Source organism: Ischnura elegans, chromosome 10 (assembly GCF_921293095.1).
Source record: "Ischnura elegans chromosome 10, ioIscEleg1.1, whole genome shotgun sequence".
Classification (NCBI taxonomy): domain Eukaryota; kingdom Metazoa; phylum Arthropoda; class Insecta; order Odonata; family Coenagrionidae; genus Ischnura; species Ischnura elegans.
Genome location: NC_060255.1, coordinates 34,582,245 through 34,605,953, shown reverse-complemented (window position 1 = coordinate 34,605,953; position 23,709 = coordinate 34,582,245). Strand labels below are relative to the sequence as shown.

Below are 23,709 nucleotides of genomic sequence, written 5' to 3'. Positions count from 1 at the left end.
ATACAATATCTGGCGGAGAAAGAATATTATAAACAGTAGGTCAGGAAGCGTACTGGGTACGCATGACGGCGGCATACGAAATTTAAAGGGCGCGTACTGGGTACGCATGACGGCGTTGAGGGGTTAAGGTTCTCGCTACGGTCGGTAGCTATCGATTGTGTTGCGTTCGATACATTTTTCGATCGTGCGAGTTACGATATACCGTAAAAGCTTGTGTAAGAGGCGCACCCCTATTTTGAGGATCGAAGCTATAAAGAAAAAAAATTTTGCGACATTTTTTTATCCTATCGTGTGGTGTTGAAGACGTATGCCTGGAATTTCGACAGTTATCGAAAGGTCCTCTTTCAGTACTATTTAAAAGAGGAAATTTTGATAACTGCGGCGGCATAAGAGGGAGTAGAAAGAGTTCCGATCCTCTCTTTGCATACGCCATCGCTCTACGTTGCTTGTCCTACTCACGAACAATTTTGTTTAAAAGCTCTCGCAGGAGTATTGCAATAGAATTGCAGCCGTGGAAAATTTTAAGGCAAAACACGACAGGCAAATGGCATGAGCTTTCCCAAGAGATTGAACAACAGTCGGGGCAACCTCAGCGCCGTAGGATAATAACCACATCGTAGATTTAAGGCCCCTTGCACACGCATCGATTTTGGACGGCCGGTAAAATATCGGCCGTCCACATTCCAATAGTGAACAATGGGAGAGCATTGGAGCTTGCACACGTACCGACCACACGCCGGCACCAGCAAAATGCCGGTTAGCTGCCGGCTATTGTCACTGTGGATCGCCGACGCCGGCTCAAAAACTTAGCAACGTATCGTTTGACCGGTAAATATCCGGCGTGTGTGCGAGCATCGCTTCGCCCGTAAAATATCGGCCAATATTTTACCAGCCGTCCAAAATCGGTGAGTGTGCAGGGGGCCTAACGGAACTACACTCGGCTCTCCATCAGCTAATGCCTCTGCCGTTTTTTTCCTTTCCGAGACTCCACAGGAAAATATCAAGTTACAGGGGAACAATGGAAACGTGTTTCATCCCTACCCCATTCCACCAACTGACCTTTTTCGGTCTACCAGGTTCAATTCCCCGAGTTTCTGGAGGTCAAATGCTACGTGAGTCACCTTCTGAGCTCGAAGATACCTCGATATCTTTCAGCAATTGTATGACACGCACGAGGTTCTAAAAAGAATTAGACCTAACGCGACGTATATCTTCCCAGACGGCACAGGAAGTTTTCGTACCTAAATACGAGGGTGGACAATCAAGATACAAAAATCGCGCTTAGGAAGTTACTTAGAAGGTTTTGTTTCTTTATTTCCTTTAATGACGAAAAAAGATGCAAGAGGACTGGCAAATTCATATGCATCGATAAAATTGTATCTCATCGATAAAACTGTATTCGGTCTGGGACTATTTTCTTTCGCGGGTGGTGCCATCTGGTGCCATCGTGCCATATCCTCCTAGAAAGATCACATGCCTTCACAAGCCGTTGGAGATGGCATGGTTTACGTCACGTCTCACCACATTTCAGGGATTTTTGTGGTTAAGTTTGTGAAAAATAGAGTGTCTGGTAATGGTGAAGTTTCCCTTATTCTTTAATTTCATTCTCTGGTCTTCAGAAACGTGTTTGTGAGATATTTTTGTTAAAAATGCCTTCCGTGTGTGTAATGTCGGGATGTAATGGAAACTCCGGGACATGGTTCAAGATTTTAGCTTTCCAAAAGATCCTGAGTTGAAGAAGAAGTGCATTTGGGCGATAAGAAGAAAACATTTCACCCCCACGAAAAACTGTGAGGTATGTACTCTTTCTCGCTGTAATTATTTGGATGTAATTTTAAGTTAGAAGTGGCTTCGGGATGTTGATGCATCAACATCCCGAACTATTCAGTACTGAAGTACTATAGTACTATTCAGTACTAAAAATGGTGATTCAAAATATTGTAGCAGCAATTCTTTTGAAAATTCTTGCATTTTAGTCTTTTTTGTATTAATTCATTCGGTAAACGTGTGGTTAAAGGAGAAACTAGGAATAAGCTGCCAAGTTTATAGGATCGAATATTGCTTCTTAGCTTGCCCTATGGTGTATTACACGTCGGCTTTCATCATTTCAAATTATCTTATGCTATAGTTTAAAACAATAAAAATATCAGGCATACAAATATTTACTATATTTACGAGCCTATAGTAATTTGATTTCTCATGCAGAAATACCAAAAATTGGAAATGATTTGACCTAATAAGTTACATGGTATTTTATTATTTATTAATTTTAGGTGTGTGAGATTCACATCGCACCTTGTGATATCAGAAAATAATCTGTGGCCTTGGACGAGAAGACGAGGAGAAAATTCTTGCTGAATTGAAGTTACCCAGATTGGAGGAAGGTACCATTGCTTCACTGTTACCTGTCGCCAAGAAGACAGACATTGTGGCAGAAGTGACATATTTGTGGATGTGGATTTGATTTGTGCAAGTTGGTGCAGTGATAGTGGACGTTTATCGGAGAAAGTATTGACGATAGTTTGTATGTATCGACCAGTCCTCTTTTAAATAATTTTCTATTCGAAAGAGAATAAGAGTAATTGTTTCGCTAAATTAGATGTGGGATAGAAGAGAAAATTGGAAATATTATTGTGGTTGACAATAGAAAATACATAATATATGTATTGTATTTCTGTGGGTTTTTTCTTTCCTGCCTCTTTAAAATTTCTTGCGGTGGTGACTTCATGCAAAGTAAGTATAAAATCGGAGGTGTGATCTAAGAGATAACATGTTTTATTTTACAAGTGTTTATGCTGGTGATTTGGCAGGACTTTCATATTTTTAATAGGTTAATACATTTACTGCAGTGACCTAGAGACTTTTACTCATCCCAAATAATTTTTCAAATACTTTAGCGCCTGATATGGGTAAGTTTTAGTAGCTGAGACTGAACTATACGTTAATTTTTGCTTGCATTTTGATGAATTCGATCATACTAATAGCAGATGTGTCAGCAATCCTGTTTCATCGGCAATTTTTATTTTAAACTTTTATTTCGTCAGGCTTTAGGGTAAGCTTTTTAATGCTCGTGGGCTATGTGATGTCTTATTTAGTGTCAAAATTAATAAGAATTTACTCTCATTAACATCTCAAGGTTTCCATGTAAGTACGAGCCACTTAAGAATTCTGGATGCTGGGGATGCGTGAATTAGCCGTGAGAATCTCATTTTTCGCAGAGTTATTTAAGTGGCCGAGTAAGTTTTGTAAGTTCTCAATGGGTAAATAATACTATATCATGAATTCTAATTACCATGAAAAACTCACAACCGACAAAAACTTTGTCGGTCGTGAGTCTTTCATGGTAATTAGAATTCATGATATGGTGTTATTTACCTATTGAGAACTTACAATTCATAATGATTCGTATCAAGGTTCTCGCTACGGTCGGTAGTTATCGATTGTGTTGCGTTCGATACATTTTTCGATCGTGCGAGTTACGATATAACTAATTTCGACCTAATCGATTGAGATTAGCCTGAGTGCCGTGTTCCTGCGCGCTTTGTATCCAATCGTACGTGCTTAGTAGCGGACATTCACATGCTGCGTACGCGCTTCGTCGACAGGCCGCGAATGGAATGTATCCAGTGACGAAAAGCGACGGAGCGGCATAGTATCCCCTTAGTCAATGGGTACTATGTACATACGAATTAGATACGGAGGGTTCTGTGCCGTCTGGGTTACAGCATTTAAGTTTTTTGAGCTCTAATTGATTGACACAAAGATTTATAGCTAAAATAAGGCTACTAATATTCAACATAGTCCAAACAGCACAATTTCGGAAGAAACAAGCGTAGCATAAGCGCATTCAAACAAGATGAGACGGACTGGAAACTCAGGCAACGCAAACTGCGTATGTCACATTGCTGCGCCTTCGCCCTTTCGCTTTAAAGGCAACGACAATGCAAGATCGGACGCGTTCTTCCCTTGCTCCTTCGCTCGTAGCTTTAAATACGGAGGGGAGGGAGCCCTCTTCCCCTCGACCTCTCCTTCAGCGCTCTTCACTTATAAGCATTTCCGATTTCTTCTATCCACCATTAAGTCCAACAATGAGCACACTCGTTCGAATTTTTTCAACATTTTTTCGCAGGTTGTGACACCAATATTACTATATGCAGTATAAATGCCGTGGGATGCCCACTCGTGGCAATAAATTTAGCGAGCGCTCCAGAGCGAATCACCCCGCGCGATCTTTTCAATGTTCACCTCTGAGGTACCGACGTGATGGCGCGATGCTTGCAAGAAATTCAAACAGGAGCATTTTAAAAACACGTCATTAAGGGAGAAACTCCCCTGCCTGCCGCTTGATTTTGACCCAGGGTTTCAGATGACTGACTCACGCTGAAAACCAAGGCCACTCAGTTCCCCTTGAACTTGCAACCGGTGAAGGGGAGGGGGGGAAGATAAGAAGTTTGTGTAAGAGGCGCACCCCCATTTTCGGCTGCAATATCTGGGAAAAAGGTGCGCCTCTCACACGCGCTTATACGGTATCTAATTTTCGACCTAATCGATTGAGATTAGCCTGAGTGCTGTGTTCCTGCGCGCTTCGTATCCTATCGTACGTGCTTCATAGCGGACATTCACATGCTACGTACGCGCTTCGTCGACAGGCCGGGAATGAATACTATCCATTACCGAAAAGTGACGAAGCGGCATAGTATCCCCGTAGTCAATGGGTACTATGTACTTACAAATTAGATACGGAGGGTTCTGTGCCGTCTGGGTTACAATCCATAAAATATGAAGAGCTAATGAAGCAGTAAACCAAGTGGCAGTGAAAGTGATATGCAACATTCTCTTGCATATAGGTATGCTTTCAATGGTTCTAAATGCGCAATAGTTAATTTTTATGTTAATAGAAAATAGTGGTCATAAACATGTGATTGATCATTATCTCTCTAAATCAGTGACCTCCAACTACAGCCTACAGGTCACGGGTGACCAATGAGGCCCTCTCATACATTCCTCATGAGACCAGCTTGTGCCTGCAAACACTCGAAATAAACAAATGATCAAAACTTATGTGTACCTTGCCTAGATTAGCCAATGTTATAATAGACATTATGTTTATACAAAATTGAAATGGAAGCATACAGTAGTGAGTGATGTTTCCCAACTGATCATCATAATGGAATTAAACCTATTTGAGTATGCATATGTGCCATATAGCTGGTCCCCAAACCATTGTTTGATTGGCTGTGAGGCCCTAAAGCGAATAATTTTGGAGATCCCTAGTCTTGCTGAAAAATTTGGAAGTATATGACCAAAAAGTATGCTGGGCACTACAAAATAAGTATGACTTTAAGATACTCAACTAAAGATTACAGTATAACAAAAGAAATGAAAACTTGATTTATTAAGCATCCTAAAATACATCACTGACTCAGGTTTCAGTAATCATGATGTTTAAAAAAAATTATTTAAAATTTAAAATCATTTAAGGTCATATTGACATAATCATGAGTCACGAAGGATGTCATTTCAAGGGACCATTTTGAGGTCACCGTGACTACCAAGCCATGACTTGAAAAATGACATCAAGATGATGTCATAATGACTTTTCATTCCTCCTTATGGGCACTGACTCAGGTTTCAGTAAACATGATGTTTAAAAAATAAGATAGAGGTCAGGTCAGTCATTAATTCCTGTGTGTAGTGTGATAAGTTCATAGTTATACCTGAGGATGGGTGAGAATGCATAAGAAAGGCTTTTTCAGTTAGGAAGAGTAAAATAACATACAAAATAGATAATTTTATAGTAAAGATTTTAGAAACAGATATCTTTACAATGTATTAAGTACTTTTCAGTTTCTTAAGTTAAACACCTATTAAACTTACCTCTGTTGTTGACTGAAACATGGTAATTACTGTCCGACTCATGCTTGAAGACATATATATTGGATATATGAAGGTGTGCCATTTCTGATTTGAGATCAGGTCCATGAATCAAGTCAAATATGTTTTCAACCTGAAAATATTTTAAATCAGCGATTAAAGTTTCACTTTTCCAAAATCAGTATTACGTATGATGTTGTGCGAATAGTATCCACGAATACTCGAATACCTCGATTACTAGAAAGTATTTGATATTCGATGTCTCGAATAGTTATGCGAAAAGTACCGCCTCGAATACCTCGAATACTTTGAATTTCGCGTCATACACTGTCGCACGCACATCGTTGGTATTTGACTCTGAAAAATGTAGAGAACTGTAGTCATTTAGTACTCGCAGCGCCGTTTTACACAAGTTGACGAATTACATCAAATTCGTGGATTTGAGCGGAGAAAAGAGTTCGACAAGGGGAACCGATAATGGTTGGGTGAAAAAATTCGAAAATCCCTGATTCCCCCCACCAGGAGAACCTCAGTGACGTGGGATAGCAACCTTAGGGCATTTCCCACGATCCGCTATCCCCCTCCATTAAGCACTCGCCTCACCCACTCTGACGCTTTCCTCTTCTCCTAAATCAAACAAAAGGTCCCAACTCGCGCAGGGATCGCATTACGAAGACCTTAGCTTCGAAAAAAATATCGTGTTACGAGAACAATAAAAACGTGTTTCACGCCCTCCCCCCTTTTCTCACCCACTGACCTTTTTCTGGCTACATGCATCGAAGTTCTCCATTGCCGGAGGTCAACTGCTGCGTGAGTACCGTGGGATACTTACAATAGCGCATTTCCCAAGATCCGGTATCCCCCTCGATTCAGCACTAGCCCCCCCTCTGAGGATTTCCTCTTCTTCGAAATAAAAAAAGGTCACAGCTCGCGCAGGGATCATATTACGAAGACCTCAGCTTCGAAAAAAATATCTAGTTACACGAGAACAATAGAAATGTGTTTTGCACCCCCCTTTTCTCACCCACTGACCTTTTTCAGCCTACCTGCCTCTAAGTTCCCAGTTTCTGGAGGTCAACTGCTGCATGAATCACCTATTAGACCAAAAGGTGTCTAACAATGCCTTTCGGCAATTGATATTACACCTTTATTGGATTGAAATATTACTATTGTGATGTGCGCATAATTTAAAGAAGAATAAGACCAAACCTGACGCATTTCTGACTTTATTTAAGCATTTTACGCAAGGAAATAAATGTCAAAATACGACGGAGACTTAGCATTCTGTCGAGACTCCATATGAGCAGCAGAGCTTCTCGGAAGTTGATGCGGTATTTTTTTCCGAAAACATATATCAAGTTATAATTTATGAGTTGTGCTATAATTCTCTATTGTTACAGTCACAGACGAAGGGATATTTGGTTTCTCCCTGCTAGCAATTCGAATTCATCTTCGTATCTCATTAGAACTTCCAAATATGGACTGAAAATAATTGAAGAAGAAAATCCGGCGGAGAAGCGAGTGTATTTTGCAAAACGCCTCAGATTGTCCGCTAGCACGTGACAGCAGGAGTGGGGGCAAAGCGAGCTACCTGTTGAAAATAAGAAGTTGGATGAGGCCGAGTATCAGATGGGCGTGCCGCTGAAATGGCGTTTGGTAGATAAGAATGTATATGAGACAGAAATCCAACGTAGCAGTGTAAATGTTGAGACGGCATGCAATCATTTTTTGCGAGGTGGTGTGTCCCCTTAGAATATTTGAAAGAGATGTTAAGGCCGTATCACACTAGCGACTGAGACCGCCACTGCGACCGCGATTTCGGCTGTGGCTACGACTGCACCCCATCACACATTGCGGCCCACGCCACGGTCGCGCATGCACACGTATGAACGTTTCTGCTTGTGGCTGTGGCTACGACGGAGACTTTGCATTCTGGAGAAACTTGATATACTCGCAACTGATCTCCTCGGAAGTTGATGCTGTAATTTTTTTCGAAAACATACATCAAGTTACAATTATGAGTTATGCTATAAATCTCTATTGTCACAGTCGAAGGGATATTTTCTCAGGATATTTGGTTTCACCCCGCTAGCAATTCGAATTCATCTGCTTATCTCGTGAGAATTTCCAAAGATGGACTGAAAATAATTGAAGAAATCCGGTGGAGAAGCGAGTGTATTTTTCAAAACGCCTCGGATTGTACGCTAGCACTTGACAGTAGGAGTGAGGGTAAAGCGTCGAGCTACCTGTTGAAAATAAGAAGTTGGATGAAGCCGAGTATCAGATTGGCATGCCACAGAAATGGAGTTTGGTAGATAAGAATATATACCATGTATACACATCAGACAGAAATCCATCGTATCAGTGTAAAAGCCGAGATGGCATGCAATCATTTTTTCGGGAGGTGGTGTGCCCCCTTAGGATATTTGAAAGAGATGTTAGTTGAATCAACTATAAGCCCAAATTGTTTCCATAATATTAAAATATTCCAATAATCAGCTAAATTCCGGTTTGAATCCTTTAAAGGAAATCTTAATTACTCGCCAAAATCCTGGGTTTCCTGCTACATAGGCAACCTAGTCAAGCATTACCGCATTTATCGTTTTTCTCGAGGTCAATGTTCCACTGTATAACTTTTTATTAGTGATGGGTCGATTCCAAAATTTTATCGATTCCGATCCCGATTCCGATTCTGACATTTCGATTCCGATTCTACCGATACCGATTCCATCGATTCTGATGCCATAGGCTCCAAGAAAAATATCACTTAATCCAGGCAACAAGAAAACTACTTTTAAAAATATTACTCTGTGAAAGAGTCAGTTGACAAAAGAATCTTTCATATCATTATACTATGTAATTAAAATATAATAGCTAAATTTCAAAACAGAACATACCTGAAAAGTGGTGTTACATGATAGGTATTACTTTAGAATATTGGCACTCATAATATGTCGACAATATATATATATATATATATAATATATATATATATATATCCAAACTACAAGGGAGAGCCCTGAGTACAGGAATTTTCATAGCTGTAATAAAGATTACATACTACGTATATGAATCATGTAATATTTGGCCCTTTCAAATTCTCAAGCAGAAAATCCAATTATTCTACATGCTCAGCCAGCAGGTTTTGACGTCTCCATGTTACAGTATTACTGCCTGCAGAAAATTGCCTTTTGCTACACATGTGTGTTATTGGGCAAGTACTTTCCCACCAAAATTGCAAGATTTCGGAGACTTTGGAATTTTTATTAAAAATTATACCAACGATTTGTTGGATCTTGAATCTTAATGGAATTCAAGTGGACGAAGCGAACAACTATAGAACTAAACTTGCTAAAAAAAATGCTATACTTCTCACGTCATTCAATCAACCTTTAAATCTCTTGCTTTTTTAAGTTCAAGAAAGAAACTAAATGCTACAAATGAATATTACGTCGGACGGACGCAGTAATAGAAAAGGCTAAAAGAGCCTTATGGTGTGAAAACTCCCCCTACCGCGCGACTCACCTCGGCGAGGGTGGAAAGGGAAAAAGGGTATCGCTTGTTGCCTTTCACGGAAACAGTTCATTTTTCTCTCTCTTAAGCATGCTGACTTAATCGCTTCACTTTACTTCAATACCCGAGGCATATTTCTTACGCGCGGGATGGTTCCGAAAAATATCCAATCCTTAGTATTTTCACTCGAGTAATGCGCTAAATGGTCTAGTCGATCTATACATAATCCTTTTTAACATCCTCAGTTTAGTGTTTTAAGTCAATGAAGACGATTATCCATGCTTTAAATGACGATTTTCAGGACTAATGTTTTTATAAAAACTTGAAAAATCGGCCTCAGTTACCGAGCCTCAGAGGTCCGCGGCGTGTAGGTCAGCCTTGACGCGCGATTGAAAAATCGCTCTTATTTCCTTCGTCGCAAACTTTTTTTTCAAGATTTCTAATTAGTACTCTTTAGAAATCTCTACTTTATATTGTGGTTCAAATTTTCCGAGTTATATTTTTCGTAAACGAAAGATAATGTCTACTTAATGTCAAATTTCACGTGAAAAACGGGTCGGCCATTTTGTGTTTTAAAACCAGACAGATGAGAGCCAAAATCTTCAAAAGTCATTGAAAGTATAGGCAAAGCACCAGATCAAAGGAATATTGCGTTTTTTATTCCACAAAACTCATACCAACGCAAAACCACTTGGATAAATTCAAAGATTTTTTGAGGAAAAACGATATCTCGTGTGGCATTGAAAAATTGGTCATGTTTGGGCCTCTGTATCTCACTAAAGGTTCGCATTTATGTAAAATGGCATGTAAATCAATATTTGGTAATGATTTATGAGTATTTACGCTGAGTTTCAAGTCTCTATCCCCAAAAAGGTCATTTTGGACTTTATTCCAGCTTTTTCCGATTTCGGACCAGTGTGCGCGGGGTAGGAAGATGATCGGCCGCCACGGCTGGCGTAAAGGTATTCGGCGCCCACGTCGACAACAACAATAGTGTATTCGGCAAGCTGAAACTACCAGGCCAAGGCATTAGAATGACTTATCGGCTTTAAAAACTGCATTATTACATGAGTTTCATGATAGCGCTTCCTGTCGGCAGATTGCTGGACCTACTAGCCTCGAAAGCTCTGTTACCTTAACTACTCGACTCGACATCCGTAATGCTACTCGAAACGCTCGAGTTGAGTACCAACTACTCGATCGACTTGAATTTTCGAGTACTCGCACATCCCAAGAAGATATGTGTTTTTTTATTACGATTCCGTGGCGCGAAAATTCAAATGACTATTGGAAATGCGGTCGTATATTTTGTTGTTTGAAGTACTGCTGGAATCGGAATCGATTTTTCGCCTTGGCAAGTACTCGTTTTCGATTCCGGTTCTTGGCCGAGAATCGAGGAATCGAACCGACCCATCACTACTTTTTATTTATACATTCATCAAGGGAAACAGAAACTTAGTAAGAAATAAGAAGCTTAAAGAAATAATATGCTTTGTGCAATTCTAGTATTCGAGGTATTCGAAATTCGAGGTCTTGATTTAATATTCGAATTCGATATTCGAGTTTGAGAAATCTGCTATTCGACCCATCTCTAGTATAATGCTATCAAAAATTTAAATACTTTTGATTATGATAAAAAAGGAGTTTAATTTATGTGATACTTTTTTAACTCCAATAAATCTTTCCTATTAGAGAATGCAACATATATCTTAACTAAAAAAATTAATGGTGACAAAGTAACTTGGATTTATTCTACTATATCAACAAAAGATCTACATACTTATTGGAAACATATCCATTTTACACTTCAACTTACATGAACTGGTTTGATCTGAGAATCCAATTTAACATGGAATCCAACCTCAGGGAACTGAGAGGCCGTGAATTCAGCATCGACTTTCAAACCATGTTCCAGAAATTTTATTGATTCATACAAATTGCCCTGAAACAAAAAGTCAACATATTTAAGTCAATTTAAGAAAATCAGCATTATTTTACTTTTAAAAATTATTACACTAGGCACTTCATTACATTCATAGGTAATGATAATTGCAAACAGGCTTCCTCGGCAATGCTGAACAAGCACTAAAGTGATAGTTGAAGTGCATACATTGAAAAATGAAAGTAATAAACATGCCTCTTTTGGCAATGCATTTTTTTCAACAAAAGCCCCTTTTTAAATTATAGGAACTTAATTTATCCACTTATCTAATCCTTAACCTAGAATTTAAAAATTAAATTTTAAGTTATCTTACCTTGAGAGCAAAATAGTGACGAAGGTCAGTATCATATTTCAGTTTTAGATCATAGGAGAAGGAATGTCCATGATAACCTCTACCACGTTCAACAATTCCCTCAAGGCCATATTTTGCTTTATTCGTCACCAATTTAACTCGATTGAATGTGAAGACACGCTTGTGGGGATTGCGGGGATTGCGGGCATTATAATCCTCAATTGTAATTGTTCCTGTAAGAGATATTGGTGAAATGAAAGGCCCATTCAATAATTAGGTTTGGTGATAAAAACATCCATTTGATCTGTAACTTTTTCATGCATGATTTATGCATTGAAATTTATGAACACTGAAAGTTGAGACGATGCAACATTTTGCATCATATACATATTGTATCACTTTATTTTCTTCCCCACTATTCTAATACCATTGAGTCAAACTCCTCCTTGCCACTTTGGACACTTCCCACATGTGAGATAGTAGTTATACAAGACTTTGAAATACATATAAATAGCTTTATTGAGCACAAAAATAAGCCAGTGAAGTGAATCATGTTCAAGTGTAAGGATAAAATTTTTGCCACTATAGTTCCTGTTATGTATGTTCTGCTGTCTGCTAATATTGTGTGTCAGTTGTTTCCCAAGGAGGAATGAAAAGTCAAAATGACATCATCTTGATGTCATTTTCAAGTCATGGCTTGGTAGTCACGGTGACCTCAAAATGGTCCCTTGAAATGACATCCTTCGTGACTCATGATGATGTCAATATGACCTAAAATGACTACCTATCATTTTGACCTCATTTTGACCTCACTTTGACTATTTGTGACCAAATCTATTTGTTCTTCTAATGACAATTCATACTATAATTTTTGTATTTAGATTGTCATTTAGGGATAATTAAACACTTCAGATATGAAACTCAACCTTTATTAGGGTTTATTGCAACAAAAAACAGATAGATTTTACAAGAAGAAATTCCTCAGGATTTGTTTTTAATTTTCCTTTTAAGGTTTCTTTTCTCCCTCTTCAAATACAAATCGAGAAAAATCATCTACATTGGCCATTTCAGTTGATTCTGTTGCATTTCCTTTCCTTCAGTTGCCTCTAGTTGCTTAAGCAGTTGTCTTGAACCACCGCTGAATCTTTGCCTTCGTTTTCATTACTTTATCCTCAGGGAAATTCTTCCATCGTGGGACCGCAAACAAAGGAAAAAATAACATCAAGAAGCTGAAAGTTTCTAATTTTGATGATACATTAAATAGAAAAATTGATACTAACTGCATATAGCCTTAAGGTATTGATGTAGGGGTTGTTGAACATAATTTTTCCAAGCTCTCCATCCCAATTGATGCAGCGAGCAAATTCATTTGTACACATATATCTGGTCGCATGGGCTGAAAACTCCATCAGTATGATCAACTGCAATTTGTCTAAGATGTTAAACCTGTGAGAAAGGAAACAAAAATAAATTTTAACTTTTTCATATGGCTCAAGGAGGGAAAATAGAAGGGTTAATTTGATGGATGATGTAGAGCAGATAACAGTCAATTTACTCACAAATGATTTGAAGAGAGATGAGGTTTTCAGGAGCTCTTCAAAGTTGTTTAAATCCTTCTCGTCATCCAGAGAACTTTTGGCATATTAGCTGCTTCAAACATCCCATCTTCTGGATTAATATAAAGCAAATTTTCATTTCCTTTTCCTCTCCTGTATGATTGCGATCTCTTGTCTCGTTTGTAAAAACAAACGTAAATAAATCAAGAAATGGCAGATAACGAACGCTCCATTGTTGATTTGAAATGAAGACGGATATTTATTATTGGCTATTATTCCCGTAGTGACGTACGCACGGGCTCTCACCGAAAATATTATTGAAAACGAGGAGAAGCTTAATTATTTCTTACGCAAATGCAGCAATCAGCGCCGATGAGTTATTTAAAAAAACCGCGGCGCATTGTAGTTTAGAAATGGCGCGTCACGGATTTCCTTCGAAATATTTTGGCGAAATAGGTTCGTTCCCGGGGACTTTCTTGTGGTAAAAGCGAGTAATAGACCATTTTTAAGGAACAATTATCATATATCGTCATTAAATCTCGGACGAAATCATATATCGTCATTAAATCCAGGGGACTTTCTTGCGGTAAAAGCGAGTAATAGACCATTTTTAAGGAACAATTATCATATATCGTCATTAAATCCCGGACGAAATTCGATAAAAATATCGAGAACAAAAAAATCATCATAAATATCATCCGATATCCATTAAAATATGACGATATCCTAAACCAATATTTGTATCGGACGATACAAATATCAGGGCCCATAAAAATCGCCTACCGATAAAATACCACGATGTATCATTTCATAAAAAAATCTCCAGCCCGATAAAAATTTGCCTTCAGATAAAATATATCACGTTTTATAATTCGATGAAAAAATACCTCCTATTGAATATCGCGATATACCATACATTAGTAAGTTTTTAACGCACCGATTTATGGTCTAGCTTAAACAAAGGCCAACCCTATACATATTCCAGCCATAAACATTTTCCCAAACTAATTTCCCTATGCCAAAACATGATAATTTATCGCGCGCGACGACGCGATCGGGTGATAAATCACGATTTTTATCGCGGCTGCGGCTTTTATAAGACAATAAATCGTGATATTTTATTCGAGCAGCAATTTTTATTGGATGATATTTCGCGATATTTTAGCAGTGGCGATTTTTTATCGGATTATCAAGCGTAGTATTTTATCAAATGGCGATTTTTATTAGGCCCAATATTTTTTATCTGATGATATATCTTTATATTTTATCGAAAGGATATTTCTACCTTATAATAGTAGTTCCGTAGTATTTTATCGGAAGACTATTTTTAACGATTCCGATATTTTTAATGGCTCAGTTAATTTATCGCACCCGATATTTTTATTGGACGATATATCGTGATATTTTATCGGTTCCGATATTCTATCAGTCCCAATACTTTTATTGGGTCCTTTTTATCGGACAATGATTTTTCGATAATGTACGAAACTCGAATTCGTATGCCCGATATAATTAATTATCCCGATATTTCAAGATACATATCGCCCTGGGCAAGTGGCGCAATCACGTCTTGGGGTATCAATAAGGGAAAGGAAGGAGGGGAGAATTTTAAGGCTTTTAAATTTAGACCTAAAACCTGGCTATGCCACTGAGTTAGTGGCCTGTTGGATGTAGCCATTAGCTATTGGGAGATGGGTCCCAGGAGTTCAAACCTGGGGTGAAGCTTTGGGCTCCCCAAAATTAATAATTATCTGTAGAACTAGCCCATGGAAAGGAACTGGCCCCCCTCCTTATGGTGTGATATTCGCATGCGCGGTTGTGTGATTAAGTGTCAGGGGTGAGCTCTACCCTCACCTTTCCGAACCAACCTTCAGGTTGGAATGCAGGGAGAGCCAGTATCGTAGACAATATTTGATAATTTTTTTATATGCTCTCACTTTAAATGAAAACATCTACAAATGAATTCAAAGTCAAAATGACGTCACTTTGACATCAGAATGACCCGCAAAAAGTCACCTTCACAGTTATGACTGAATAGTGACTTTTCGTGGGTCATTTTGAGGTCAAAGTGATGTCATTTTGACTTTTCTTCCTCCTTGGGTAATTGTGACTGTGGCACCACTTGGGTGGCGTGGTAGGAACTGGGGGACTTCAACAGCCTCTCGGATTGTAGCCATGGTCAAGTACGGACGTGTATTGTGCACTATAGTGTATCATTCGCTTACTAAATAAAAGCGTGTTGTTAATTCAACCAGAGTTCTTATTACATATCAAGAATGGCGACGAGGATGGGATTCAAGACTAATCCACGAAATTTTGGACTGCAACCGAGTGCAATTGAGGACTTCTACATTTTTACCCCACGTGGTGCGTAAGTCTTGCCAATTAAGCGAGAAAGTTCTAAGGATGTATGCTGTTTATTTTTTAACTGACTTTTAATTAATATATACTGCCTGTTTGGCGATATTCCTGCCGGAAAATACATTTGAGATAAACCTTATGTTGGCGCTAATAAGTTAACCACGTGTTTCATAAATTCTTACCATGGACTGTCTGTCTACGAACTTTAAACAAAATTGCTCATATTATTGCGTATTTGTGTATAAAAAGTGTTTTAGCAGTGATTATTGTTGTGATTTTAATGCCTGTTTGTGCTAAACCTTGTATTGACGAACTTTTGGCCACGTGGTGTGAACTGTATGCCGTGAAGTAATCGCCTAAGTGTTTAAAGTGAAAAATATTTGTGTCTGCGGGCTGATAGTTCCATGATTTACTTGAATTAATTATTAAAGTGTGTTTAAAATCATTTCCTGGCCACGATGTCGGAGGATTCGGTAAATGGATCTCCGGCGTTGGGTGCCGTGGGAGGCATGCACCTGGGTATGGTTCCTCAGTTTTCAGGCAATCCTTCAGATTTTGAGGACTTTAAGGAACAACTGCAATTTTATTTTGAGGCCAACCAAATCGTGTCGTCCACGCAGAAAAGAGCCATTTTCCTGTCGTGCACAGGCTCGCACACTTATGCCTTCGTTAAGAAACTTTGTGCCCCGGAGAAACCGTCTGCGAAATCTTTTGAAGAAATACTCGCGCTGTTATCACGGCATTTCATACCAACTACGTGTGTGTGGGTGGAACGGGAAAAGTTTGATTTGAGAATGCAGAATCCGGGTGAACCGTTCAAGGACTTTGTTGCCGACTTGCGACAATTGGCTGATAATTGCAAATTCACAGACCTCAATCAAGCACTCTTACGTCAAGTCCTAAGAGGTATGAAAAACCTCTCGCTTAAAGAACAGTTATTTTCTTTGAACTTCGAGGATCTCACGCTTAAAATCGCTGTAGACAGAGCCATGGCTGCAGAACAGGCTAAAGTTCACGTGTCGCAGCTACAGGCACAGCAAAGTGCAAGTCGTGCGCAGTATCAGAACGTGTTGGTGGTTAATAACAGAGATTCCCCAGATGCAAGTGTTTTCCGCACAGACAGATCCCACAACCCTCAGGCTCCACGGTCTACCCATCAACCCTCAAACAGGCGTCAGCATGAAGTTGGGCGTACGACCTGTTACCGCTGTGGCGCCGAGACGCCGCACAGAGACTGCCCTGCGAGGAATGCTACCTGCCACTACTGCCACAAGGTTGGGCATCTGGCCAAGATGTGCTTTGCCAAGCGTCGCCGGGCCCAGAACCAGGGAGCACCGCAGCCGTTCCAGAGCACCAACAGAGAGCACCGCCGTGCCACCCCAGCCGCAGCCCATGCGATCATCGAGCCGCCCCTGGGTTCAGACGATCAAATTCACGGAGGTAAACTTAATTCTTTGTTATTTTTCACCCCTTCCTCGGGAGCACCACCTCCAATACAAATAACAGTAAACATTGAAGGAGTGCCTTTGCTTATGGAGGTGGATAGCGGTGCAGGCCACACCATTATCGGGAGTCAAGTTTTTCAATCAAAGTTTAGTTCTTTAAAATTGAAACCCTGTGCCATTAATTTAACGACGTGGTCGAATGAAAAACTAAATGTGTTGGGACAAACCCAAGTGAAAGCAGAATTTCGAGGTTTTGTGGCTGAACTGACTCTATTAGTTGCTGCTGGCCCGGGGCCTTCCTTACTGGGTCGCTCCTGGTTTCACGCGTTGAACATTGGTGTGGATGGAGTGCATTTGTGCTCATCAAGTGTTCCCCTGCCCCCTGAAATATTAGATTTCAGTCATGTGTTTGCCCCTGGGTTGGGAAAATATAGTGGCCCTCCAACGCACATCCATCTAAAGGACGGTGCCTCCCCAGTGTTCCGTAAGGCTCGCCCAGTTCCCTATGCCCTATTGAACAGAGTGTCTTCCGAAATTGATCGGCTTGTGCATGAAGGTATTTTGGTGCCTGTCAAAGTGTCTGAGTGGGCCACACCTACAGTAAATGTGGAGAAAAGGGATGGGACTATCCGCATATGCGGGGATTACTCCTCCACTGTTAATCCAAACAGTTTGAGGGATGTTTACCCCCTTCCCACAATTGACGAAGTGCTTGGGAAGTTAGCGGGAGGGAAATACTTTGCTAGGCTGGACATGTCCCTTGCCTTCCTACAACTGCCGGTTGATGCTGAAACTGCCAAGGTATTGACGCTAAACACCCACAAGGGTCTTTTTCAGGTGACCAGGCTTAGTCAGGGTCTCAGTGCAGCCCCTGGAATCTTTCAACGGACTATGGAGTCGCTCCTTGTAGGATTGGAGGGGACATTAGTTTATCTGGATGACATCCTCATTCAGGCCCCCACTAAGTCGGGTCTATGGCAGAGAGTGAGGGCAGTGCTTCGCAAGTTGGGTGATGCAGGATTACATCTTTGGTTGGACAAGTGCCTATTTGCGGTTCCCAAAATTGAGTTTGTTGGCTATCAACTGAGTGTGGAGGGGATACATCCCACGGACAAGAAAGTAAGTGCTATTTTATCCGCACCTAAACCTGAAAATGTTGACAGCTTGCGAGTTTACTTGGGGTTAGTGAATTACTATGACCGATTTTTCCAAAATAAAGCTTCCCAGTTTCATGTACTGCATGACCTGTTAAAGCAAGGTGCTAAGTGGGAGTGGGGAAGTGAGCATGACAATTGTTTATCTTATGTAAAAGATGTAGTGACAAAAGCGGCACTAATTCATTTTAACCCTGATCTCCCCATTGTGCTTGCTGGGGATGCATCTCCCCATGGTATTGGGGCAGTGATAAGCCACGTTATGCTGGATGGCACAGAGAGGCCCATTGCTTTTGGCTCTCGCACATTAAAGCCCGCTGAGAGAAACTATTCCCAAGTGGACAAAGAGGCTTTGGCTATAATATTTGGTGTAACTAAATTTTATATGTATCTATGGGGTAGAAAATTCACCATATACAGTGACAGCAAGCCAGTGGTGGGACTTTTCAACCCTCAAAGGAAGCAGTTGCCAGATATTATGTCCCCACGAGTGCTCCGCTGGTGTCTTTTCTTGGCAAATTTTGATTGCAATGTCTTGTATAGACCTGGCTCCCACAATGGGAATGCAGATTTTCTCAGCAGGTTGCCCCTGGAGGAGGAAGGAGAGGATTTATCTCCTGACCCAGCAGGTATCCTTTTCCTTGAGGAATCTGCTGCACAGCATTCCCCACTGTCAGCTGGTGCCATCGCAGAAGCCACAAGGTAGGATCCTGTGGTGTCGAAGGTCCTGTGCGGAGTCCTACATGGATGGGATTTCTCTGAAAATTCTCCGGAGGTGCAACGGTACCTGAGGGGTCCTCCTGGATCTTTGTCGGTATTGAAGGGTTGTCTGTTAAGAGGCAACAGAGTGATAATTCCTCCGATTTATCGCTCTCAAGTGTTAGCCATGCTACACCAGATGCACCAAGGTATCGTACGCACAAAAGGGCTGGCCAGGAGTTATGTATGGTGGCCTGGGATCGATGAGGACATTGAATCCTTAATTAAATCTTGCCCTCAATGTTCTTCAGTGCAAAACAATCCCCCTAAAGTACCCACCATTCCATGGAGAATACCTACAAAGCCATGGTCTAGGGTTCATGTAGATTTTGCTGGCCCAATAGTGGGTCATACGTTCTTGATTCTAGTGGATGCAATGTCCAAATGGGTGGAGGTAGCTTCCACTCGGGGTTCCCTGTCATCAAAAACCACTATAGCAAATTTGCGCAGCTGGTTTGCCACTCATGGCTTACCAGATGAAATTGTCACGGACAATGGACCTGCTTTCAGGTCTGAGGAGATGTCTGATTTTGTTCATAATAATGGCATTTCCCATTACAAAACTCCCCCTTATAACCCTGCCGCTAATGGGTTGGCAGAAAGAATGGTGCAGACTGTCAAAAGATTGCTGCTTAAATTGCCCGCCAATGAATGGGAAAAGGAATTAGCCAACATCCTCCTCACATTAAGAACCACTCCTAATTCCACAGGGTCAGCTCCCTCAGAGCTGTTGATGGAAAGAAGGTTGAAAACTGTTTTGGACAACCTACATCCAGCTCATGTAAATTTGAATGAGCGAAAGAGGAACTCCATCTTGCTGGGGAGAAGGGAAGCGTCTGCAAATTACTTCACTGTTGGGGACACAGTTTTTTACAGGAATTATGGACGGGGAGGGCCATGGTTGAAGGGTGTAATTTCTGAAGTTGAGGGTCCTCATAATTTTAAAACATTTCAGCCTCTGGTCACGTTGAGCGTAGGAATGTCAACCAACTCCGTCGCAGATGGATTGGTAATAAAAATCCCAATATTATTGTAAATACTAATCCCTGCTCTGATATTCCAAAGGTTCAAGCTGCAACTGAGGACTATCCTCAATCGCCTGAAAACATCACCTGGCTGGGTTGGCCTGATGAGTGGGTGGCCATACAAAATCCTCCGCCCGAAGGGTCTCCGCCCTGTGATAACCCTGGAGCAAGACCAGCTACAGAGCCAAATTCATCTCGGCCTCAGTGGACAGTCAAACCTCCATCTCACCTAGATGACTTTGTACTCACCTAGATGACTTTGACCTAAAAGACTTTGTTTTTGAGTTGTGATTACTATCAGATGTTGTGTGTCTGCTTTGTTTAATGTGACAACATGTTATGCTTTTGTATTGTAAAAATAGGGGGGGGGGGGGGGGAGAGTTGTTATGTATGTTCTGCTGTCTGCTAATATTGTGTGTCAGTTGTTTGTGACTGTGGCGCCACTTGGGTGGCGTGGTAGGAACTGGGGGACTTCAACAGCCTCTCGGATTGTAGCCATGGTCAAGTACGGACGTGTATTATGCACTATAGTGTATCATTCGCTTACTAAATAAAAGCGTGTTTTTAATTCAACCAGAGTTCTTATTACATATCAGTTCCATTGCAAGAAATGAAATAGGTATGTTAGCTCAATTACCTTCAATGCTTAAGTTCTTGGTACCAGCTTTTTGCCCCTTAGGTCCTTTTCCTACTTTCTTCTTCTCAGGAGTATTTACTTCTATTGTTGGAGTGTACTCCCTTTTGTTTCCACTTGCTGACTTCAAAACCAGACCCAGTTTTGCCATGTACTCATTGCCTTCACTTACATATTTTCCCATCAAGCTATGTTCCGTTGCATTGCCAATGGCTGTCCCTGTGGAAAAAAAAATATGAATAAAACACCACCCATAGACTGCAAAAAATATGACATGGTAGCAATGTCCAGGGCCACTAAGTATAATATTAACCCTTTTCCTGCGGCATGATATACGAAAACCTATTCGTCACATGAGGCATAAGCATTAAGCATATCGCAGGGAGGATGGAAAGGTACATTCACAGTAGTGAAAGGGTTAATGCTCAAACAGCTACTCTCCCACCAAATAACCACATACCAAGTCTAACTTAAAACAACTGTTAATGAATTGATGCATTAAATATATACCTATATATAACTAAGTTTACTGAAAATCTAGCAGATGAATGTAACTAATCTGATAGGTCTGAGGTCATTAGCAGTTATTTTTTTCCCCCAAATTTAAAGGTAAAATAGGAAAAATGATATCATAAACATGGCTTATACGTGCAATGTTTGATCTACCAGTAAAATATAATATTGGGGGAATAACCCCAAATTGCATTGTTACATGACACATTAGAATAAAAATAAGCATATCAACCTCTTTTGAGCAGATCAAAACTAAGGGACTGTCCATAAGTCTACAAATTAGAGATGTGCGTATAGTATCCACGAATACTCCAATACCTCGAATACTACAAAGTATTCGATATTCGAGGTCTCGAATAATTATGCTAAAGGTACGCTCTCGAATACTTCGAATACTTTGAATTTCGCGCCGTGTACTGTCACACACTGCCGTTGGTAGCTGACTCGGAAAATTGTGAAGAACTCTAGTCGTTTAGTGCATGCAGCACCGTTTTAGGCAAGTTGACGAACTACATCAAATTCGTGGATTAGAGCGGTGAACAGAGCTCGACGTGGGGAACCGAAATTGATTGGGTGAAAAAATCTGAAAATCCCCGGTTTCCCCCACCAGGAGAACCTCAGGGCCGTGGGATAGCAACCTTAGGGCATTTCCAACGAGCCGCTATCCCCCTCCATTCAGCACTCGCCTCACCCATTCTGACCCTTTCCCCTTCTCCAAAATCAAAGAAAAGGTCCCAGCTCCCGCAGGGATCGTATTACGAAGACCTAAGCTTCGAAAAAGCTTCGAAATATCAAGTTACACGTGAACAATAAAAACGTGTTTCACGGCCTCCCCCCTTTTCTCACCCACTGACCTTTTTCTGCCTACCTGTTGCATGAGTACCGTGGGATAGTTACATTAGCGCATTTCTCAAGATCCGCTATCCCCCTCCATTCAGCACTAGCCCCCCTTCTGAGGCTTTCCTCATCTCCGAAATAAAAAAAGGTTCCAGTTCGTGCAGAGATCATATTACGAAGACCTGAGCTTCGAAAAAAATATCTAGTTACACGAGAACAATAGAAATGTGTTTCGCGCCCCCCTTTTCTCACCCACTGACCTTTTTCAGCCTACCTGCCTCTAAGTTCCCAGTTTCTGGAGGTCAATTGCTGCATGAATCACCTATTAGCCCAAAAGGTGTCTAACAATGACTTTCGGCAATTGATATTACACCTTTATTGGATTGAAATATTACTATTGTGATGTGCGCATAATTTAAAGAAGAATAAGACCAAACCTGACGCATTTCTGACTTTATTTAAGCATTTTACGCAAGGAAATAAATGTCAAAATACGACGGAGACTTAGCATTCTGTCGAGACTCCATATGAGCAGCAGAGCTTCTCGGAAGTTGATGCGGTATTTTTTTCCGAAAACATATATCAAGTTATAATTTATGAGTTGTGCTATAATTCTCTATTGTTACAGTCACAGACGAAGGGATATTTGGTTTCTCCCTGCTAGCAATTCGAATTCATCTGCTTATCTCGTGAGAACTTCCAAATATGGACTGAAAATAATTGAAGAAGAAAATCCGGTGGAGAAGCGAGTGTATTTTGCAAAACGCCTCAGATTGTCTGCTAGCACGTGACAGCAGGAGTGGGGGCAAAGAGAGCTACCTGTTGAAAATAAGAAGTTGGATGAGGCCGAGTATCAGATGGGCGTGCCGCTGAAATGGCGTTTGGTAGATAAGAATGTATATGAGACAGAAATCCAACGTAGCAGTGTAAATGTTGAGACGGCATGCAATCATTTTTTGCGAGGTGGTGTGTCCCCTTAGAATATTTGAAAGAGATGTTAAGGCCGTATCACACTAGCGACTGCGACCGCCACTGTGACCGCGATTTCGGCTGTGGCTACGACTGCACCCCATCACACATTGCGGCCCACGCCACGGTCGCGCATGCGCACGTATGAAAGTTTCTGCTTGTGGCTTGTTTGTTTACGGAAGCCCAAAGAATGGATAGAGAGCAGCAATTGTTGAAATTGTTCCTAAAATATGTTAACACATACTTCATTATTAGTTACCTGTGTACTCAGGTCCAATATCTAATATGCTGGGCTTCCATCATCACTTTAAAAATCCGAAATTATCTCAGCGTTATCTCACAACCTTCTTGAACTTCCCTCGCTACGGTAAACAAAACAAACACGTCTGCTGCAAGCGCGTGAGATTTAAATAGAGCTCTCTGATTGGCTGCGACTGCTGCCTCGCTCTGATTGGTCGACGGGCCAGTTGCAGCCGCAGTCGCGGTCGCAGCGGCGGTCGCAGTCGCTAGTGTGATACGGCCTTTAGTTGAATCAACTATATGCACAACTGTTTCCATAAAATAAAAATATTCCACTAATCAGCTAAATTCCTGTTCGAATCCTTTAAAGGAAATCAAACTTACTCCCCATTGTCTTGTGTTTCCTGCTGCACAGGCAACCGAGTCAAACATTCCCGCATTCATAGTTTATAGTAGGGATGGGTCGAATAGCAGATTTCTCGAATTCGAATATCGAATTCGAATATCAAATCATTGCTCGAATATTCGAATATCTCGAATTTCGAATACCTCGAATACTAAACGATGAATGCAGAAATGTTTGACTAGGTCGCCT

At 40.7% G+C, this 23,709-nt stretch overlaps 1 protein-coding gene across 1 annotated transcript in view; it reads right to left on the bottom strand.

Annotated features, from left to right (window-relative positions):
- Positions 1–23,709, bottom strand: part of LOC124167252 (apolipophorins-like) — a 190,002-nt gene that overhangs the window by 110,061 nt on the left and 56,232 nt on the right. Inside the window, exons 21-24 of the mRNA XM_046545138.1 lie at positions 20,559–20,774; positions 11,643–11,854; positions 11,204–11,329; positions 5,878–6,007 (exon numbers count right to left, since the gene is read on the bottom strand). Coding sequence (XP_046401094.1) covers positions 5,878–6,007; positions 11,204–11,329; positions 11,643–11,854; positions 20,559–20,774 — 684 coding nt within the window. The remainder of the gene's footprint in view (positions 1–5,877; positions 6,008–11,203; positions 11,330–11,642; positions 11,855–20,558; positions 20,775–23,709) is intronic.